The 17,959-nt window shown below is 45.9% G+C and overlaps 1 protein-coding gene across 2 annotated transcripts in view; it reads right to left on the bottom strand.

Annotated features, from left to right (window-relative positions):
- The window catches only part of TADA2A (transcriptional adaptor 2A), a 252,718-nt gene that overhangs the window by 222,167 nt on the left and 12,592 nt on the right, over nucleotides 1-17,959 (bottom strand). For both annotated transcript variants that reach the window (XM_073575616.1, XM_073575617.1), the window contains exon 3: nucleotides 17,145-17,204. In XM_073575616.1, the coding sequence (XP_073431717.1) occupies nucleotides 17,145-17,204 (60 nt within the window). The remainder of the gene's footprint in view (nucleotides 1-17,144; nucleotides 17,205-17,959) is intronic.

Genomic DNA, 17,959 nt, shown 5'->3' with positions numbered 1-17,959 from the left:
GGGGCAGTTTAGATTTCCCCTTTCTTTCTTTAGGCTTATTTAGTTCTCCGGCTGTGAAGAAGCGTCTAGGACCACCGTAGGAACGCTCCACGGCTACTGTTAATTTTTGTGAATAGGATCAGGGGTCTGAAATCCGCTAGCTACCAACCTCTCCGGTTTTCTGGACTTAAATTGCATTTTTGTTTTTTCCTCCTCCGGTGACTCATTCATAACACCCCCCCATTGAGAGAGGGGAACTGTCATGATCCAGTCCAGAGTTTGTTTTCTGCTGTCTTCTCTTTGGACCGGTCATGCAGGGCTTAATCCCCTCTGCCTCGTTCTGGAACTGGCTGGGCTATTTCAGTCCTATGCAGCCTGCAGGCCACTGTCAGCTATACTGTAAGCTTCCAAGCTAGAGCCTCTTACCTGTATTCCTTTAGGGTTCCTTCTGACCCCGATTACTTGGACCTGTGTATAACTCGGCTTGATCTATGGACTCTCCTTCTGGTTTTTCCGTTTCTGATACCACATTTTCCCACTGGCTTCTGACCCTCTTGCTTGTACCCTGACAATGGCTTACGTCTTACGTTTCTGATACCACGTTCCTGGTAGGTCCTGACTTCTCGCTTGTCCCTGACTATGCACTTGCTGTCTCCCTTGGTATTTCTGCTCCTGACAGTTGCTGACTTCGGCTTGTCTGACCACTCTTTCATTACCTGTGACACCTGTGCTGCTGTTCTGTGTTACTAGGCTGTGTGTGTGTGGGTGTGCAACCTATCTTCCCTCACCATCACCCCCTGGTGGAGGTTGCACTCTACTAAACTGCAGCAGCACTTAAATATATCCATAGATAGATATATCTTTTGATATATCTATGGATAGATATAGATAGATAAATAATAGCAAGGCCGATATTTATTAATGAACAATGTTTTAAATAAGAAAAAAAAAGGAAAAAAAATGGCGTGGGCTCCCGTGCAATTTTCTGCGCCAGAGGGGGAAAGCCGACAGCCGGGGGCCAATACTTGTAGCCTGGGAACGGGGTAATACCAATGGCCCTTCCCAGGCTATGAATATCAGCCCTCAGCTGTCTGCATAGCCTTTACTGGCTATTAAATTAGGGGGACCCAAAAAAAAAAAGACTATATTTTATAGCCGGAAAGCCTGCAGCTGTCTGCGTAGCCTAATATTCACAGCCTAGGAAGGGGCCATGGATATTGGCCCCCCCACGGCTACAATACCAGCCCGCAGCCACCCTAGAAATGGCGCATCTCTAAGATCACTTTTTTCTTTTGTGGATTATGTTTTCTTATCAGTTGATGGATCCTGGCAAAAAGAATGAAGAATAATTTCCTGAGATATGTGGAACTCTGAAATCACTTTCAGCAGGCAAGACCGGTCACAATCTTTAGGCAGGGTTCCCCACATCGAGAAGGTCTGAAGTCCAGACTCTCCTAGCCATTGTAATCGCGACTAAGAAAGCTGGTTTCCAAGACAGTCTGTCCAAGTCCAGAGAAGATATGGAGGCAGCGTCAAACCCTTGAGAACAATATTCAGGTCTCCGGACAGGATTAAGGTGGCCAGTCTCAGATGATAGCAAAATGCTGAAGTCATGAATCTTCTTAACCAAGAATGATCTGCCAAGTTCTGATTAAAAAAATAGGGCTTTTAGGGCTGAAATCTGGACCTTTAGGGTATTAGGTGTTAAGTCATCTTGTAGACCATTCTGTACGAAAGCTAAAATTTGGGCCATATCCGGATGAAGAAGGTTTGAAGAATTGGAGCCACACTATATGATACAAAAGTCTTACATATTTTGCTATAGATGGTACTTGTTACCAGTTTTCTGCTTTTTTGAAGGGTACCTATGATTGTCTGAAAGGCCTTATGCTTTTGGGATTGTGGACTTAGAAGTCAAGCAACCAGACACGAGCTATAGGTGGTAGATTGGACTGGTGATAAAGGCTGCCGGTGATTAATGGGAGAATCAGGGGACCTTCTAACAATAGGCTGTTTAATTTCACGAAGCAGCTTCTGTTTGGCCAGTGAGGTGCTAAAAGGATTTTTCTTACCTGCTCTTTGCTCATATTTTGTAGTATCCTTGGCAGAACAGAAATCAGTGGGAAGGCCAGCTCAAAATTCTAGGGATGAGCAAATGCATCCACTGCTATACAGGCATTGTTTGAGTTCTGAGAGAAGTAGCGCTCTGCTTTTGCATTCTGATGGCCCCATCTCTTAACTATCATCTGGAAAGGTTTCATATCTGGACTCCAATCACCTGGAAGAACATCCACCCGGCTCAAGTCTTACAGGATATTGGCAGAGCCCTTCAAATGGAGTGCTAATAGAGAAGATGCAGCTCTGTCCAAGAAAAGATTCTTGCTGAGACCAACGTTAGATTATTGAATTTTGTGCTCCCCTGATGGTGCACGTGAGCTTGTCAGATTGTCAAAATAGACCTTTACATGTCTTCCCTGAATTAAGGTTACTGCATCCCTGAGAGCCTCCTCTATGACTTTTAGGCTATGTACCCACGTTGCAGAGATGCTGCGGAAATCTCCGCATTTCCGCAACTCCCGCCGGGGAAAACAAGCATTTTTAACGCGATTTTTGCGTGCGGAATTCAAGCGCATTCCAAGCGATTTGAAGCATCGCCTGGCATGTGATTGACAGGTTGATAACACTTGTCAAGAATAGTGTATGACTAGTGTGACCAACTTTTTACTATTGATGCTGCCTACGCAGCATCAATAGTAAAAGATAGAATGTTAAAAATAAAAAAATCATGATATTCTCACCTTCTGGCATCCCGCGCAGCGTCCCCAGGCCTCAGTGATGCTCTCGTTCCCAGCGATGCCTTGCGACTAAGACCTTTGATGACGTAGCAGTCTCACGAGACCACCACGTCATCACAGGTCCTTGCCGCAAGGCATTACTAGGAACGGGAGTTGGCGGGAGCATCGGTAAGGCTGCGCGGGACTCCGGAAGGTGAGTATAAGCCGATTTTTTATTTTAATTCTTTTTTTTACAGGGATATGGTACCCAGGGCCTGGAGGACAGTCTCCTCTCCTCCAGACCGTGGGTACCAACCGCACATGACCCGCTCACTTTGCGCATGGTGGGCACTGCCACATGCGGAAATTAAGTGGATCAATGCATTCCTATGGGTGCAGAATCACCACGATTCTGCAAAAAGAATGAGCATGCTGCGTTTTTTTTTTTCCGCTATGCGATTCCGCCGCGGAAACAAATGCAGCATTAGCACAGCATGTGCGGAATGCCATAGGAATGCATGGGGTGCGCTCTGTATGTGTTTTCGCGGCGAAAAACGAGGCAAAAAGCATACAATTCGCAACGTGGGTACACAGCCTTAGTTTTCTTAAGTTGTAAGACCGAAGGTTGCTTTTTGTGTCCAGATCCCCTGGAAAGAAGTGTGGGAGATGAAGGCTATATTCTCTTCTACAGGCATATTTTGTAATGGTTGTCAAAGGATTCAGATTTCAGGACACCCCTTTCCCTAGATTTTCTGAGCTGAGCCACCAGGCAAGCAAGGATAAAAAAAAACAAAAAAAAAACAACTTATTTTTAAGATGTTTGGTTCAGGTAGAGATTTCTTAATTGCTGCTTTCTTTAGCAACTCATTTAACGCTGGACCAAACATATATTCACCTTGGAAGGAAATAGAACAGAGCTTGATCTTGTAACCTACATCTCAATTCCAAAATTTTAGCCAAAGCACCCATCTTGTTCAGTTGGACAAAACTGATGATCTCACAAATACTCTGACTCTGCAGAGTCATCTGCCAGGAATCCTCTGGCCTTTTGGAGGAGGTAGGGAAGCTAAAAGGTCTTCTCTACGAGTGAGTGTCTATACTAAGATGAGCCTCAAATTGATTCAGCCACTGGAACAGGAATCTTGCCACATATGTACACACCACAATTGTTCTAAATACAGCTGACGAAGTCTCCCAGGATTTCCTCAACAGACTGGCCATATTCCGGTCCATCAGTTCTCTAAGCGGTGAAGAATCTTAATTGGGCATGGTTGTCTTTTTAGCTACTCTAACCACCTGGGTGTCGACCTTTGGTATCTCAGACCAACATCTGGATAGCTCTTCGTCCCATGGAAACCTGTCCTTTAGTTCAGCAGGAATTTCTAACAATCTCTCATTCATCCAAAATTAGACACTGAACATTTTCATGTATAGGGAACACCACCCTCTTCCCTGATTCGATTCCCCTAACCAAACACCAAGTCTTGGACCATCCGAGCGGTCCTCATCTCTTCCACTTTCATGGTACTTCTTACCGCTGTAAGGAGCTCTTCCATGTCCTCGGGCGAGAAATAGCATTTTTTGCGGTCCTGGCTCAGGTCTGGAGTCAAAGATAATTATCCTTCGTCTGAGTCCGTACCTCTTTCCAACTAATCTTTGGCCCCCAATGGGAGCACGGTTACAGTATGGAAAAAAGAGGCTAAGAACAACTGGATCTCCTGGCGAACCATCCTCTTAATTTCTTCCTTTAAAGAGGGCTGTTCCTTCTTTACCATCCTATCAGTACAATCCTGACTTAGTCGCATCTTATAGTAAGATGGAAGCTTCCTAGCTCAGATATCACATTTATGACTGTCTGTAGGAACCTTCTCTCTCTGAAACAGACAGAAGGATAACAGGAATAATAAAGATATACTGCTGCTGCAAAAAAGAGATAGCCCCTATCATGCAGCTACACTTACTGGGCTTGGGTTCCCGCTGGGCTCTGCAGATTAAGGGCAAGAGGAAAGAGAACCCTCCACAGAAAAAGGATCGATCCTACCTTAAAATGTCTTCCATCCAGGACACTTAAAGAAGTGGTCAACTTTGTTGGTACCCCTCGTTTAATGACAGAAGAACCCACAATGGTCACAGAAATATCTTCAATCTGACAAAATTAATAACTTAAATATCTATGAAACTGAACAAATTAAAGTGAGACATCGCTTTTCAACCATGCTTTCACAGAATTTTAAAAATATAAAACTCATGAAATAGGCCTGGACAGAAATGATGGTACCCTTAACTTAATATTTTGTTGCATAACCCTTTGAAGCAATCACACTATTCCTGTAACTGTCAATGAGACTTCTGCACCTCTCAACAGGTATTTTGGCCCACTCCTCAAAAGCAAACTGCTCCAGTTGCCTCGTGTTTGAAGGTTGCCTTTTTCAAACAGCATGTTTCAGCTCTTTCCAAAGATGCTCAATAGGATTTATGTCAGGGGTCATACAAGGCCACTTCAGAATAGTTCCATGTTTTCCTCTAAGCCAGTCTTGGATGTTTTTAGCTGTGTGTTTTGGGTCATTATCTTGTTACAAGACCCATTACCTGCGACTGAGACCAAGCTTTCTGACACTGGGCAGCACATTTCTCTCTAGCATTCCTTGATAGTCTTGAGATTTCATTGCACCCTGCATAGATTTTAGACAACCTGTACCAGATGCAGCAAAGCAGCCCCAGAAGATAACAGAGCCTCCTCCATGTTTCACAGTAGGGACAGTGTTCTTTTCTTTATATGCTTCATTTTTCAGTCTGTGAACATAGAGCTGATGTGTCTTGCTAAAAAGTTCCATTTTTGTCTTATCTGTCCATAGCACATTCTCGCAGAAGCTTTGTGGCTTGTCAACATGTAGTTTGGCAAATTCCAGTCTGGCTTTTTTATGTTTTTTTTTCAACAATGGTGTTCTCCTTGGTCATCTCCCATGAAGTCCACTTTTGCTCATACAACTAGGAATAGTGCAATCTGACACTGATGTTCCTTGGGCTTGAACTTCACCTTTAATCTGTTTAGAAGTTTTTCTGGGCTCTTTTGTCACCATAGATATTAACAGTCTGTTTGATTTGTCATAAATTTTCCTCCTGCGACCATGTCCAGGAAGGTTGGTTACAATCCTATGGGTCTTAAATTTCCGAATAATACAGTATGTGCAACTGTAGTCCCATTAACATCAAGCTGCTTGGAGATGGTCTTATAACTTTTACCTTTAACATGTTTGTCTATAATTTTCTTTCTATTCTCATGAGTAGTGTTGAGAGATACCACCCGATATTGAAAAATATCGGATCGGATTGGATCGGCCGATCTAAAAAAAGTATCGGGTATTGACGATTACGGAAGTCCCATTCAAGTCAATGGAACAGAAATATCGGAATTGAAAAAAACCCTTTCTTTCCTTGTAGGTTAATTCTACATGAAGAAAAACAACTAATAAATAATGTAGAATGTATTGTGGGAGGTGTAGGAGACATTAAAGCCATAGAGCTTTAGCCCAATCAAATGGAATAGCAGGAATTATTTTTATTTTTTTCAAAGACGTTCATAGTTACAAAGATATTGACAATGTTAACCTCTTTAATATTTTGTCAGATATGTATCTTTCACTACTTCCATGCTCTTCACCTTATTTTTTACTTCTCCCACACTTTCTCCATCATCCTCAGCATCTTTTTCATCAACTTCTTCACCTTATTCTTCTTCACCTTCTTCCTATTATTCTTTTTTTACATTCTTCATATTCTTCTTATTCAACTATTATTCTTCTTCTTCATATTCTACTTCATCTTCTTCATCATATTCTTATTTGTGACAGGCATTCCTGTAGTTATCTATAAAAGTTTGAAGATTACACCTTCCTTTCTGCCTGTCACAAAAGATTTACAACAGGATTTGTCCGCGTTCAGTTTGGCCTGCAGCAGCAGGCATTTTCCAGGGGCACCACAAGGAGGAACTGACTCACCCCCATACACTGCTTAGTCTTCTTCTGCTTATAATTTAGATAATATCACTTGCTCAGATTTTTAGTCTTATGCTTAATGTTCTTCTGCTTTTGGTTGTTATGCTTCTTGGTCTTCTGTCTCTTGTTCTTCTGCATCTTGGTGGTTGTCTTCATGTTCTTTGTCCTCTTGGTCATCTTCTTCAGGGTCATCTTTTTGGTATTCTTCGGTGTGGTCTTCAGGGTCGTCGTCTTCAGGGTCATCGTCAGGGAGATCCAGAGTGAGAATCAAAAACCATTTCCACAAGCTTGAACTTGGAAAAGTAGCAGAAGGTACAAGAAGGCTGAGGAACTGCCGAGAACCAGCTGATGGTACTGGAACCCGGATAGGTAGCAGAAGGAACAATAGCAAATGGAACTAGCGAGGACCAGCTGACGTTACTGGAACCCGGAGGGGCAGCAGAAGGAACAAGAGCCAATGGCACAACCGTGGACCAGCTGACGGTGCTGGAAAACGGTTACTAAGCAGGAGGTACCTGTGCTCCTAAGCACTACCAAGGACCAGCAGACGTTGCTTGAACTCAGATACCGAGAAGGAGGCACCTAGGCCAAAGGCTCTGCTGAGAACCAGATGACGTTGCTGGAACCCGGCTGGGTAGCACAAGGTACCCATAATCAACAAAGTTGCAAGGCCGCAAGCAGGACGCAGTTACCGAAACCCACAGTCCAACAGGGGGTGCTTTTCCTATTGGCACTACGGAACCAGCCTTTATTACCAGAACCCCCAGCCCACATAGGAAGCACCTAAACTGCAGGCACCATAGACTCGGCTAACCCGACCGCAACACGACAGGACAACGTATTGGTGGCAAAGTGACGTTGACACTACCCGGAAACAGCAGGCGCGCTGGAACCAGGCTGGGCAGGAGGGAGTACCTGTGCCAAAGACACTTCTGAGCAGCAACTGGCAATGTTGGAGCCCAGGGTTAATCATGCAGCAGGCTGAGGCCTACTTGGAGCAAGTAGAAAATAAGATGTAGTGTGATTTTGGAGGCAGCAGGAGACTTTGCCATCCACACAGCAGGGGAGCAGCAGGCGTTACTGAACCCCACTGACACAGGAGCGAGTGTTTCTATCTGTGCGGACAGCACTTCCAAGCAACAACTGGCTGTGTTAAAGCCCAGGATCAATCACGGAGCAGGCTGAGGCCTACTTGGAGCAAGTAGAAAATAAGATGTAGTGTGATTTTGGAGGCAGCAGGAGACTCTGCCATCCACACAGCTGGGGAGCAGCTGGCGTTACTGAACCCCACTGACACAGGAGCGAGTGTTTCTATCTGTGCCGACGGCACTTCCAAGCAACAACTGGCTGTGTTGAAGCCCAGAATCAATGATGGAGAAGGCTGAGGCCTACTTGAAGCAAGTTTTATATCGGTTGTACACTACTACTGATTGTAACTGTCCTACGCTTTGGCCTCTGACTCCACTGTCTCTAGTATTTCCCCTGGCCTCCAACCCCGCCAGTTGCTGCTCTGAAGTGGCGTCTGCACAATCCACACTTGTTCCTGGGTTACAGGCGCTCTGTCACGTCAGTGGATCCCCTGATGTGTGTCCGGCAAGGTCTCCTACTCTGTCCACATTCCCACTACTAGTAATGGGAATGTGGACAGAGCTGGAGACATTGCCGGACACACATCAAGGGATCCACTGACGTGACTGAGCAACAGTAAAACAGGAACAAGTGTGGATAGTGCAGACGCCACTTCAGAGCAGCAACTGGAGGGGTTGGAGGCCAGGGGAAATACTAGAGACAGTGGAGCCAGAGGCCTAAGTGGAGCATGGTTAAAATTCAGTAGTAGTGTGACTGTGTAGGCAGCAGGATACTTTGCCATCCACACAGCAGGGGAACAGCTGACGTTACTGAACCCCACTAACACCGGAGCTAGTGTGTTTTGCTCTGTGAAGACGGCACTTCTGAACACCAACTGGCGTTGCTGGAGCCCAGGATCAATCATGCAGCAGGCGGAGGCCAACTTGCAGCAGGTTTTATTTAGGTTGTAGACTACTACCGATTGTAACCGTGCTCCACTATGGCCTCTGGCTCCACTGTCTCTAGTATTTCCCCTGGCCTCCAACCCCGCCAGTTACAGCTCTGAAGTGGCGTCTGCACAATCCACACTTGTCCCTGTGTTACTGGGGCTCAGTCACGTCAGTTGATCCCCTGATGTGTGTCCGGCAAGGTCTCCTGCTCTGTCCTCATTCACACTACTAGTAATGGGAATGTGGCTGGGCACGGTGTATTGTGGGACTGCCAATGCCATGAAGTCCCGGAAGGTGTCAGTCTCCACCAGCCTGAATGAGAGCATTTCAAGTGCCAGTAGTTTGGCAATGCCAGCATTCAGAGCCTGTGCTCGGGGATGGTTTGCCGAGTATGGCCACCTTTTATCCCATGCCTGTGCTACCTATGGCTGTAGAGTGGCCTGGGAGTGTGAGGATGACTGGGAACGTGGTGCCGTGGGTGGAATGTCACTGGGTCTCCGGACAACAGTGCCAGAGGTTCTTCCTTGGCGATCCTGTGAGGAAGCCGAACCAGCTGTGTGTGAGCTGGAGGAAGAGGCCCCAACACGAGCTGAAGGGTGGTAGGTGGTGCTGTACGTTGGCCTACGTCTTCAGTGTGTCTGTGTAACTCCACCTCGTGCTTGGTCCGCACATGTTTCCACATATTTATGGTATTGAGGTTGCTGAAATTTTTCCCTCTTTTGACTTTCTGATGACACCGCTTGCATTTGACAAACCAAATGTCATCTGCAACTGTGTCAAAAAAGGACCATGCACTGCAAGTCTTGGGAGCGCCCGTTTTGCCTTTTGAAAGAGGAATGCTCCTAAAGGGTGCCAAAGTGGAGGCTACAGGCAACCAAGTCTGCCCCCTCCCTCTCCCTCCTGTTTTGGCCGTTCGGGGAATCTCTTCCTCAGAGATGCTCCCACCATCTTCCTGTTCCTCACGCCATGATGGGTCAAGGACCTCATCATCTACACTCCCCTCTTCAAACACCTGCTTCTTCTGGGTTGTCTCGCCAGCACTGTGCGCACCAGAAAGTGGCACCTGAATCTCGTCATCATCTGATGCGTACTGAGGTGTGCTGACCATAGGCACTGGCCCACCCACCGCTTCAGATTCCGAGGGAGAAAGATGTTGCGCATCACTGCATACTCCCTCTTCTTCACATGCTTGAATGCTGCTTGGCTTGCCCCCTCTTTCCAAGCCAACAGATTCAGAGAACAGAAGTAGAGACTGTGATGGCTCCTGTCCAGGGCTCTCTGACTGCCTGGGCACTTTGGCAGGTGAAGAGACAGATGGTTGCTCTTCGGTGCTCGGGCCCTGAGAGGATGTGGAAGTCATTTTAGTCGATGCGTTAGCTGCCATCCATCCGACAACGGCTTCAATTTGTTCCTTCCGCAGCAGTGGGGTACGGCGAGGTCCTACAAAGCTGCGCATAAAGGACTGTTGCCTGCTAAAACTGGGGGATGCTGACTCACTGGTGCCCGCAGCAGGCACAGTATCCCCACGTCCTCTCCCTGCAGAATCCCCACTTTCTCTCCCTGCTGAAACTCCACGCCCACGTGCCTTACTCCCTGCCTTCTTCATCTTGCTAGACTGATAAAGATAGGCAGAAAAGTACCAAGGGGGGCTTAGTGTGCTTATTCCTGAACAGCTGGTAACAGGTATAAGAAACACTAATTTTATGAAGCGTGTGTGTGTGGACTACACTTTAATAGGAGCTAATGTGGCCTACACCTTTCAAATGTAGTGTTTGGTGAACTTTATTTTGTTTTTTTTGTTTTTTAAAAACTAAAAGGATGTGACCAAAGATTTGAAAGTGATAGTATCACAAACTTTTTGGAGCTATTACAATGCAGGAAGGTAACCTACAATGCAAAAGATGAGGCTCCAAAAAAATTGGGTACTGCTAATCTGGCTACAGCTGAAGGGCACTAGCCAGAAAAAAGGCTCCTGTATCTACTCCTATATAGTGTTTGCAACCAACCAATGTAGATGGATACAGATGGATGCACACTAATAGGAGAATAAAAAATGCGCTGCAATAAAAGAAAAATATGTGTGAGGCAGTGACGCACGCTGAGCAGTCTACAACCACACGTAGCTGCAGGACACACTACTCAGCGTGAGCTGCACTCACACACAGTCAGAGACCTCTCAGACAGCCGTGAACAGTGCAGATAAGTGGGCACTAGCACTGAAAGGCTGCAGAAAGGCTCCGCTGTCTACTACTAGTGTTTGCAACCAACGTATATGGATACGCATGGAAGCACACTAGATAGAAAAATAAAGCAGCAATAAAAGAAAAATATGTATGAGGCAGCAGTGACGCATGCTGGGCGGCCTACAACCAGACGTGGCTGAAGGACCCACTACACAGCGTGAGCTGCACTCACACAGCCCTTGCAGACAGCTGTGAACACTGCTGCTAGGCAAAAGAAAGCTACAGTGGTGGTTTATGTAGCCTGGGTAAAGCACAATATTTTTTTGATAATCGCTATTTCTAACTGTCCCTCACAGTCATCAACTGCAGCCTGTCCCTAACTGAATTCACAGCAGAGTGAACAGAAATGGTGGCGGCGGCAGTGGCTTTTACAGTGCATCATGACATCATTTCAGCAGCCAATCACAGCCATGCCAATAGTTAACATGCCTACATGCCTAACAGGATGTGCCCACACTTCTGAGGATTCCCATTGGCTGAATCAAATCGAGCGGGCTCATAGCATTATGGGAACTTCCGATTCCGGTATTCGATATGGAAAAAGTATCGGAACTCAGTATCGGAACTCCGATACAGTGAATTTCGGCCGATACCCGATACTTGCAGTATCGGAATGCTCAACACTACTCATGACACAAGCCTTGCCTTCACTTCCTCTGGTCCATGTTGACTGTGATACACACCATGTCACCAAACAGCACAGTGAGTATCGGTAGCCCTCTACATAGGCCCACTCACTGATTCCAAGATTGTAGACACCTGTGATGCCAATTAGTGGTCACACTTTGCTTTAACATGTCCCTTTTGTCACATTATTTTCAGGGGTACAATCATTTTTGTCCAGGCCTATTTCATGAGTTTTATTTATTTATTTTTTAATTCTGTGGAAGCACGGTTGAAAAGCAATGTCTGACTTTCATTTGTTCAGTTTCATAGATTTTTTAATTTATTATTACTTTTGTCAGATTCAAGTTATTTCTGTGACCATTGTGGGTTTTTCTGTCATTAAACCAGGGGTACCAACAATTTTGACCACATGTGTACATCCCAAGTGTCCTGGGACCCAGATCGCCATCATCCCACAGATACCTTCACCTTCAAGACGTGGAAGAGAAGTTAAGGGAGATTCCCATGAGTACCCTGAGCAGACAATGGTCCTCCATGTGACGAAGCAAAAAACGCTGGAAAATGGTAACACGTTCCACCCTGGAAGGGACGCTGAATGGGAGCGTGGTCGTGACTGACGTCACTTTTGGTACATGCACTGGATATGCTAGGCCTATCACGTGGAAGGGTAGGAAAAGACACTGGAGAGCTCAGCCTACAACCATTTTTCTTTGCCCGAGAGCACAGGAGAAATTGTGTGTCCTTAGTCCCTGGAGAGACAGGAGAAGCCATGAAAGGAGGAAAGCAGAGCAATCGACCTCAGCAGTCCGGCTGACAAAAAAGTTATCAGCAGTGTCCATCGGCGACCATATAGTACTGCATGACGACCTCCTCATTCCCCATAGGAACAGGGAAACCACTGGAATTAGGAAGTGACGAGGGGCAAGTAGACCTCTGATTCCCGATCCTAAAAGGGACGGGAAACACAACCTCCTGTGGTGCTGTCATGGTGAGTACCATGAGAAAGTGTGAAAATGTACATAGCTTTTATAAGTAGAAGTTGAACAGAGCAGGTCAGATATGACCTTGGTCAGATTTGACATCATTTGAAGTGACATCTTTAAAGTGATATATCAGAAATATACCAGATTGATAAACCATGGTATATTCTCCTTCATGCTGCCATGTCCTGATGCATCTGCTTTCATCCACAGGTACGTCTGCTGAACCCGCTTAATCCAGAATACCCACTGAACCCTCATGCATTCCTCACCCTCTTTTTTAATTGGTATGTCTGCTGAACCCGCTTAATCCAGAATACCCACTGAACCCCTGAACCCTCATACATTCCTCACCCTTTTTAATTGGTATGTCTGCTGAACCCGCTTGCTGAACTGCAATCTGTTAATTGCTCCCTGCTGTGAACCGTCCTCCAGCCCCCTCCTCCATCTCTCACTCACCTGGCTACATTTCATGGACACTTGAATGATATAAGTTGAACAGAGCAGGTCAGATACGACCTTGGTGAGATTTGACATCATTTGAAGTGACATCTTTAAAGTGATACATCAGAAATATACCAGAAATAGGTCAGAAGGTAAGAATAATCACTGTTTTCTTATTTTACTTGCCTTTCTTTTCATACCCTGCTATTTAACCATGCTTACATTTGCCCTCACCGTTTTTGCTCCACTAATCTTCACTCTCCTCCACCATCCTCAAACCCCTGCACCCTCGAACCAAATAACTATCTCCCCCCTCTCTCTTCCCCCCACCTCGCTTCATCGGCAGACCTGCTCCTTAACCTCAGACCTCTCCTACTAAAATACAATACAAGTCGGTCACTCTCTTTCACCCACCTGCTTTCTCTTTCTCTGCTTCTTCTCACTGCTAGTGACATATCCCCCAATCCTGGCCTCCCCCCCCGCCTCATACATCCCACTAATCCTCACCCCTATCTTTCTCACACCAAGAGAATCTACCGCAATCCCTCACACTTCAAACCTGTGCCACTGACCCCCACCCTCCCTCTGGAGTACTTTGGAATGCCCGCTCCGTCTGCAACAAGCTCCACATGATCCATAAAACCTCTTTACCTCCCGCAACCTTTCCTTCCTGGCCCTCACTGAGACCTGGCTGACACCCCCTGACACGGCCTCCCTGGTTGCACTGAGTTATGGCGGCCTCCACTTTACCCATACTCCTCGCCATTGCAACAGAAATGGTGGAGGAGTGGGTTTCCTCCTTTCTAAAAACTGCTCCTTCAACCCTATCCAACCCACACCCTCCCTTATCCTCCCTTCTTTCGAGGTTCACTCTGTCCGTATCTACACTCCCTCTAATCTCCAAATGGCTATCATATACCGACCACTGGGCTCAGCCACTGCCTTCATCGACCAATTCTCTACCTGGCTCCTCCACTCTCACTCTGCTGACATCCCCACCATAATTATGGGGGACTTCAACATCCCCACTGATACCCACCAGCCAGCAGCCTCCAAACTCCAGTCACTTACCTCATCCTTTGGACTTACTCAGTGGTCCTCCACAGGCACCCACACAGATGGACATAGATTAGACTTCATCTTCACCCGCCTCTGTTCCCTACCCAATCTCACAACCTCTCCCTTCCCCCTATCTGACCACCACCTACTCACCTTCTCACCTGCCTCCAATGTCCAGCTACTAGCACATCCTCGCAGAAACCTCGCACACCTAGACATTCACAGACTCTCTTCTACCTCTGTCCTCCATATCTTCACTCCACAACACGGACAGTGCCACCGCTTTCTACAACGCCACCCTCACATCAGCCATAGACTCAGTCGCCCCTCTCATGCATGGCAAAGTGCGACAAATCAATAGACAACCCTGGCACAACAACTTCACCAAAAAACTTCGACAAGCATCCAGGGTCATGGAGCGGCGTTTGAAGAAAACACGCCTGCCAGATGACTTCACTGCTTTCAAATAAGCTACACTTGCCTTCAAATCAGCCCTCACCTCTGCTAAACAGACCTATTTCACAAACCTTGCATCTTCATTATCCCACAACCCAAAACAACAGTTCAGCACATTTAACTCTCTCCTCCGCCCACCACTGCCACCTCCAACTCCACTCATCACTGATGAGGACTTTGCCACCTACTTCAAAAACAAGATCAACCAAACAAGGCAAACCTTTACTGTTCCACTACCCAACCACTCCACATACCAGATCTCTGGCCTTCCCTAATAACCTCCCTCTCCAACATCACTGAAGGAGAGCTTACTCATCTCCTTTCCAAATCACACCTCATCACATATGCACTTGACCCCATCCCTTCCCACGTGCTCCCCAACCTCATTAACATGATCAATCCAGCCCTAACCCATCTCTTCAACCTATCCCTATCTTCTGGTACCTTCCCCTCTGCCTTCAAACATGCCACCATAACATCTATCCTCAAAAATCAAACCTTGACCCAACTGCTATGCCCAGCTATCGCCCCATATCACTGCTCCCGTTTGCTTCCAAACTCCTTGAACAGCATGTCCATGCTCAACTTACCACCCACCTCTCATCTAACTCCCTCCTTGACATCCTCCAATCTGGCTTCTGCCCCCCACTATTCCACTGAAACTGCCCTGACCAAAATTACTAATGGCTTACTCACAGCCAAAGCTAACAGACAGTTCTCCATCCTCCTCCTTCTTGACCTGTCCTCTGCCTTCGACAGTCGACCACTGCCTACTGCTACAAATTCATTCGTCCCTTGGCATCCAAGACCTTGTCCTGTCCTGGATTGCCTCATACATTTCTGACCGCACTTTCAGCGTTTTCCACTCCTACACTACCTCCTCATCCCGCCCTCTGTTGGCCCGCCCTCTGTTGGAGTCCCTCAAGGCTCTGTCCTGGGGCCCCTACTTTTTTCCATCTATACTCTTGGCCTAGGACAATGTTGTGAGCTCATTTTCGGGTTTGCCTCTGGCTTCTGGTGAGGGTTATGGAGCTGGCTGTGCTGACAGAGGAGTAGTGAGTTCTCTATCTGGACTCCCTCTGTTGGTGAAGGGAGGTAATGAAGCTGATCTAAATGGCAGAGACCGGCCACCTGAGGAAGAGAACTGCGATTGGACATCAGGAGTTTCTGATTGGATTTAAGGCAGCCGACTCCCTAGTTTCTTGCTGGTGATTTTTCCTGACTGTGGCTCCTGGTTTCCAGTTTGGTTCCTGCCTTCCTAAAGCTAAGTTTTCTCTGCTATTGTTCATATGAGTTTTTGTCTGGTTTACTTAGTTTTTGTTTTCAGCCAGCCCTGGCTGGGACTGGGTTGAATCCCCATTATGTCTCTGATCAGTTGATCTCTTTTGCTCTGTCTTCAGAATATACCTAAGTGCTGATGTAGTGATTTGAAGTCTAGCGACTTCAGGGCCTTTTTCTATCAGACGTGTTGGACATTCTTTTTGGCAGGGTTTTTTGCGTGATTGCAGACAGCAGCTTTTCTTTCCTGTCCTTTCTAGTTAGCGAGGGGCCCATCGTTTGCTCAGCCTATCGTTCTACCTGTGTCTGTGTTTTCATCTTGTTTCACCGACAATACATGTTGGGGGCTGTCTATTGCTTTGGGGTCTGCTCTGGGGCAGTTTACATTTTCCCTTTCTTTCTTTAGGCTTATTTAGTTCTCCGGCCGTGACGAGGCGTCTAGGACCACCATAGGCACGCTCCACGGCTACTGGTAGTTGTTGTGGATAGGATCAGGGGTCTGCAATCCGCTAGTTACCAACCTCTCCGGTTTTCTGGGCTTAGCTTCCTTTTTGTTTTTTCCTCCTCGGTGACTCATTCATAACAGGGCAACTCAAAGTCCCATGGCTTCCAGTACCACCTGTATGCAGACAACACTCAGATCTACCGCTCTGGCCCAGATGTCACCTCTCTGCTGTCCAGAATCCCGGAGTGTCTATCAGCCATATCCTCCTTTTGCACCTCTCGCTTCCTAAACTCAATGTAGACAAAACTGAACTCATTATCTTTCCTCCTATCCTCTGGAATTCCATGCCTCAACACGTCCGATTATCCAGCACTCTCGGATCCTTCAAACGGAACCTGAAAACCCATCTTTTCAGGAAAGCTTACAGCCTGCAACAACCATTCTGCCGCCTCACCACCGCCCGAGCCGCCGCCTCAAAACCACCAGAGCTGCTGCACCCCGACCTTCTGTCTCTTTCCCACTATCCCATATAATGTAAGTCCGCAAGGACAGAGTCCTCTCCCCTCTGTACCAGTCTGTCATTATAAATTTGTTTACTGTTAACGATATCTATAACTTTGTATGTAACCTCCCTTCTCAAGTACAGCACCATGGAATTAATGGCGCTATATAAATAAATATTAATAAAAGTTTTTTAAGTTACTGTATCTCCTGTAACATTGCCACTCATGTTTGATAAATGGCAATTTTTGTAAATATTTTAGTTTGTAGCCAAAGTCAAAAATAGTTTTCTATTGAGTTGCACTCTATTACTGTGTTAGGCAAAATCATTAAAATCATATTTACCATTATCTCGTAATTATGATCACTTTGATGTTTCTTATATTCGAAGCCTCTTGAAAAGCACTAAATGAAAAAAACAGACAATACATTGCTTGTAAAATGAATCCCATTAAAATTATATAAACTACAATGAACATGTAAAAATTCACATAATTACAACTTATATTACTCCATGTGAATAACAATTTACATTGCGATTCAAATCCACTCAAGACTTTGTTAGATTTTGTAATGATTTACATGAAACTGTCAATACTCATATGCTGAAGGTACAAGAGAGTAATGACAGATCCTTATCAACCCCTTAATGCACCATGACAGATACATTGGATACAGAAAGTATTCAGACCCCTTTAAATTTTTTCACTCTGTTTCATTGCAGCCATTTGGTAAGTTCAAAAAAGTTCATTTTTTTCTCATTAATGTACATACTACATCCCATCTTGACTTAAAAAAAAACACAAATGTAGAAATTTTTGCAAATATATTAAAAAAGAAAAACTGACATATCACATGGTTATAAGTATTCAGACCCTTTGCTCAGTATTGAATAGCAGCGCCCTTTTGAGCTAGCACAGCCATGAATCTTCTTGGATTCACCTGGATTTGGGGATCCTCTACCATTCTTCCTTGCAGATCCCCTCCAGTTCCGTCAGGTTGGATGTTGAACGTTGGTGGACAGCTATTTTCTGGTCTCTCCAGAGATGCTCAACTGGGTTTAGGTCAGGGTGCTGGCTAGGCCAGTCAAGAATGGTCACAGAGTTGTTCCGAAGCCACTCCTTTGTTATTTTAGCTGAGTGCTTAGGGTCATTGTCTTG

The sequence above is a fragment of the Dendrobates tinctorius genome, unplaced genomic scaffold (genome assembly GCF_039654945.1).
Source record: "Dendrobates tinctorius isolate UK_male_01 unplaced genomic scaffold, ASM3965494v1 ptg000045l, whole genome shotgun sequence".
NCBI classification, from domain to species: domain Eukaryota; kingdom Metazoa; phylum Chordata; class Amphibia; order Anura; family Dendrobatidae; genus Dendrobates; species Dendrobates tinctorius.
The sequence above is the reverse complement of the archived record's forward strand: the minus strand, read 5'-3'. Positions and strand labels throughout refer to the sequence as shown.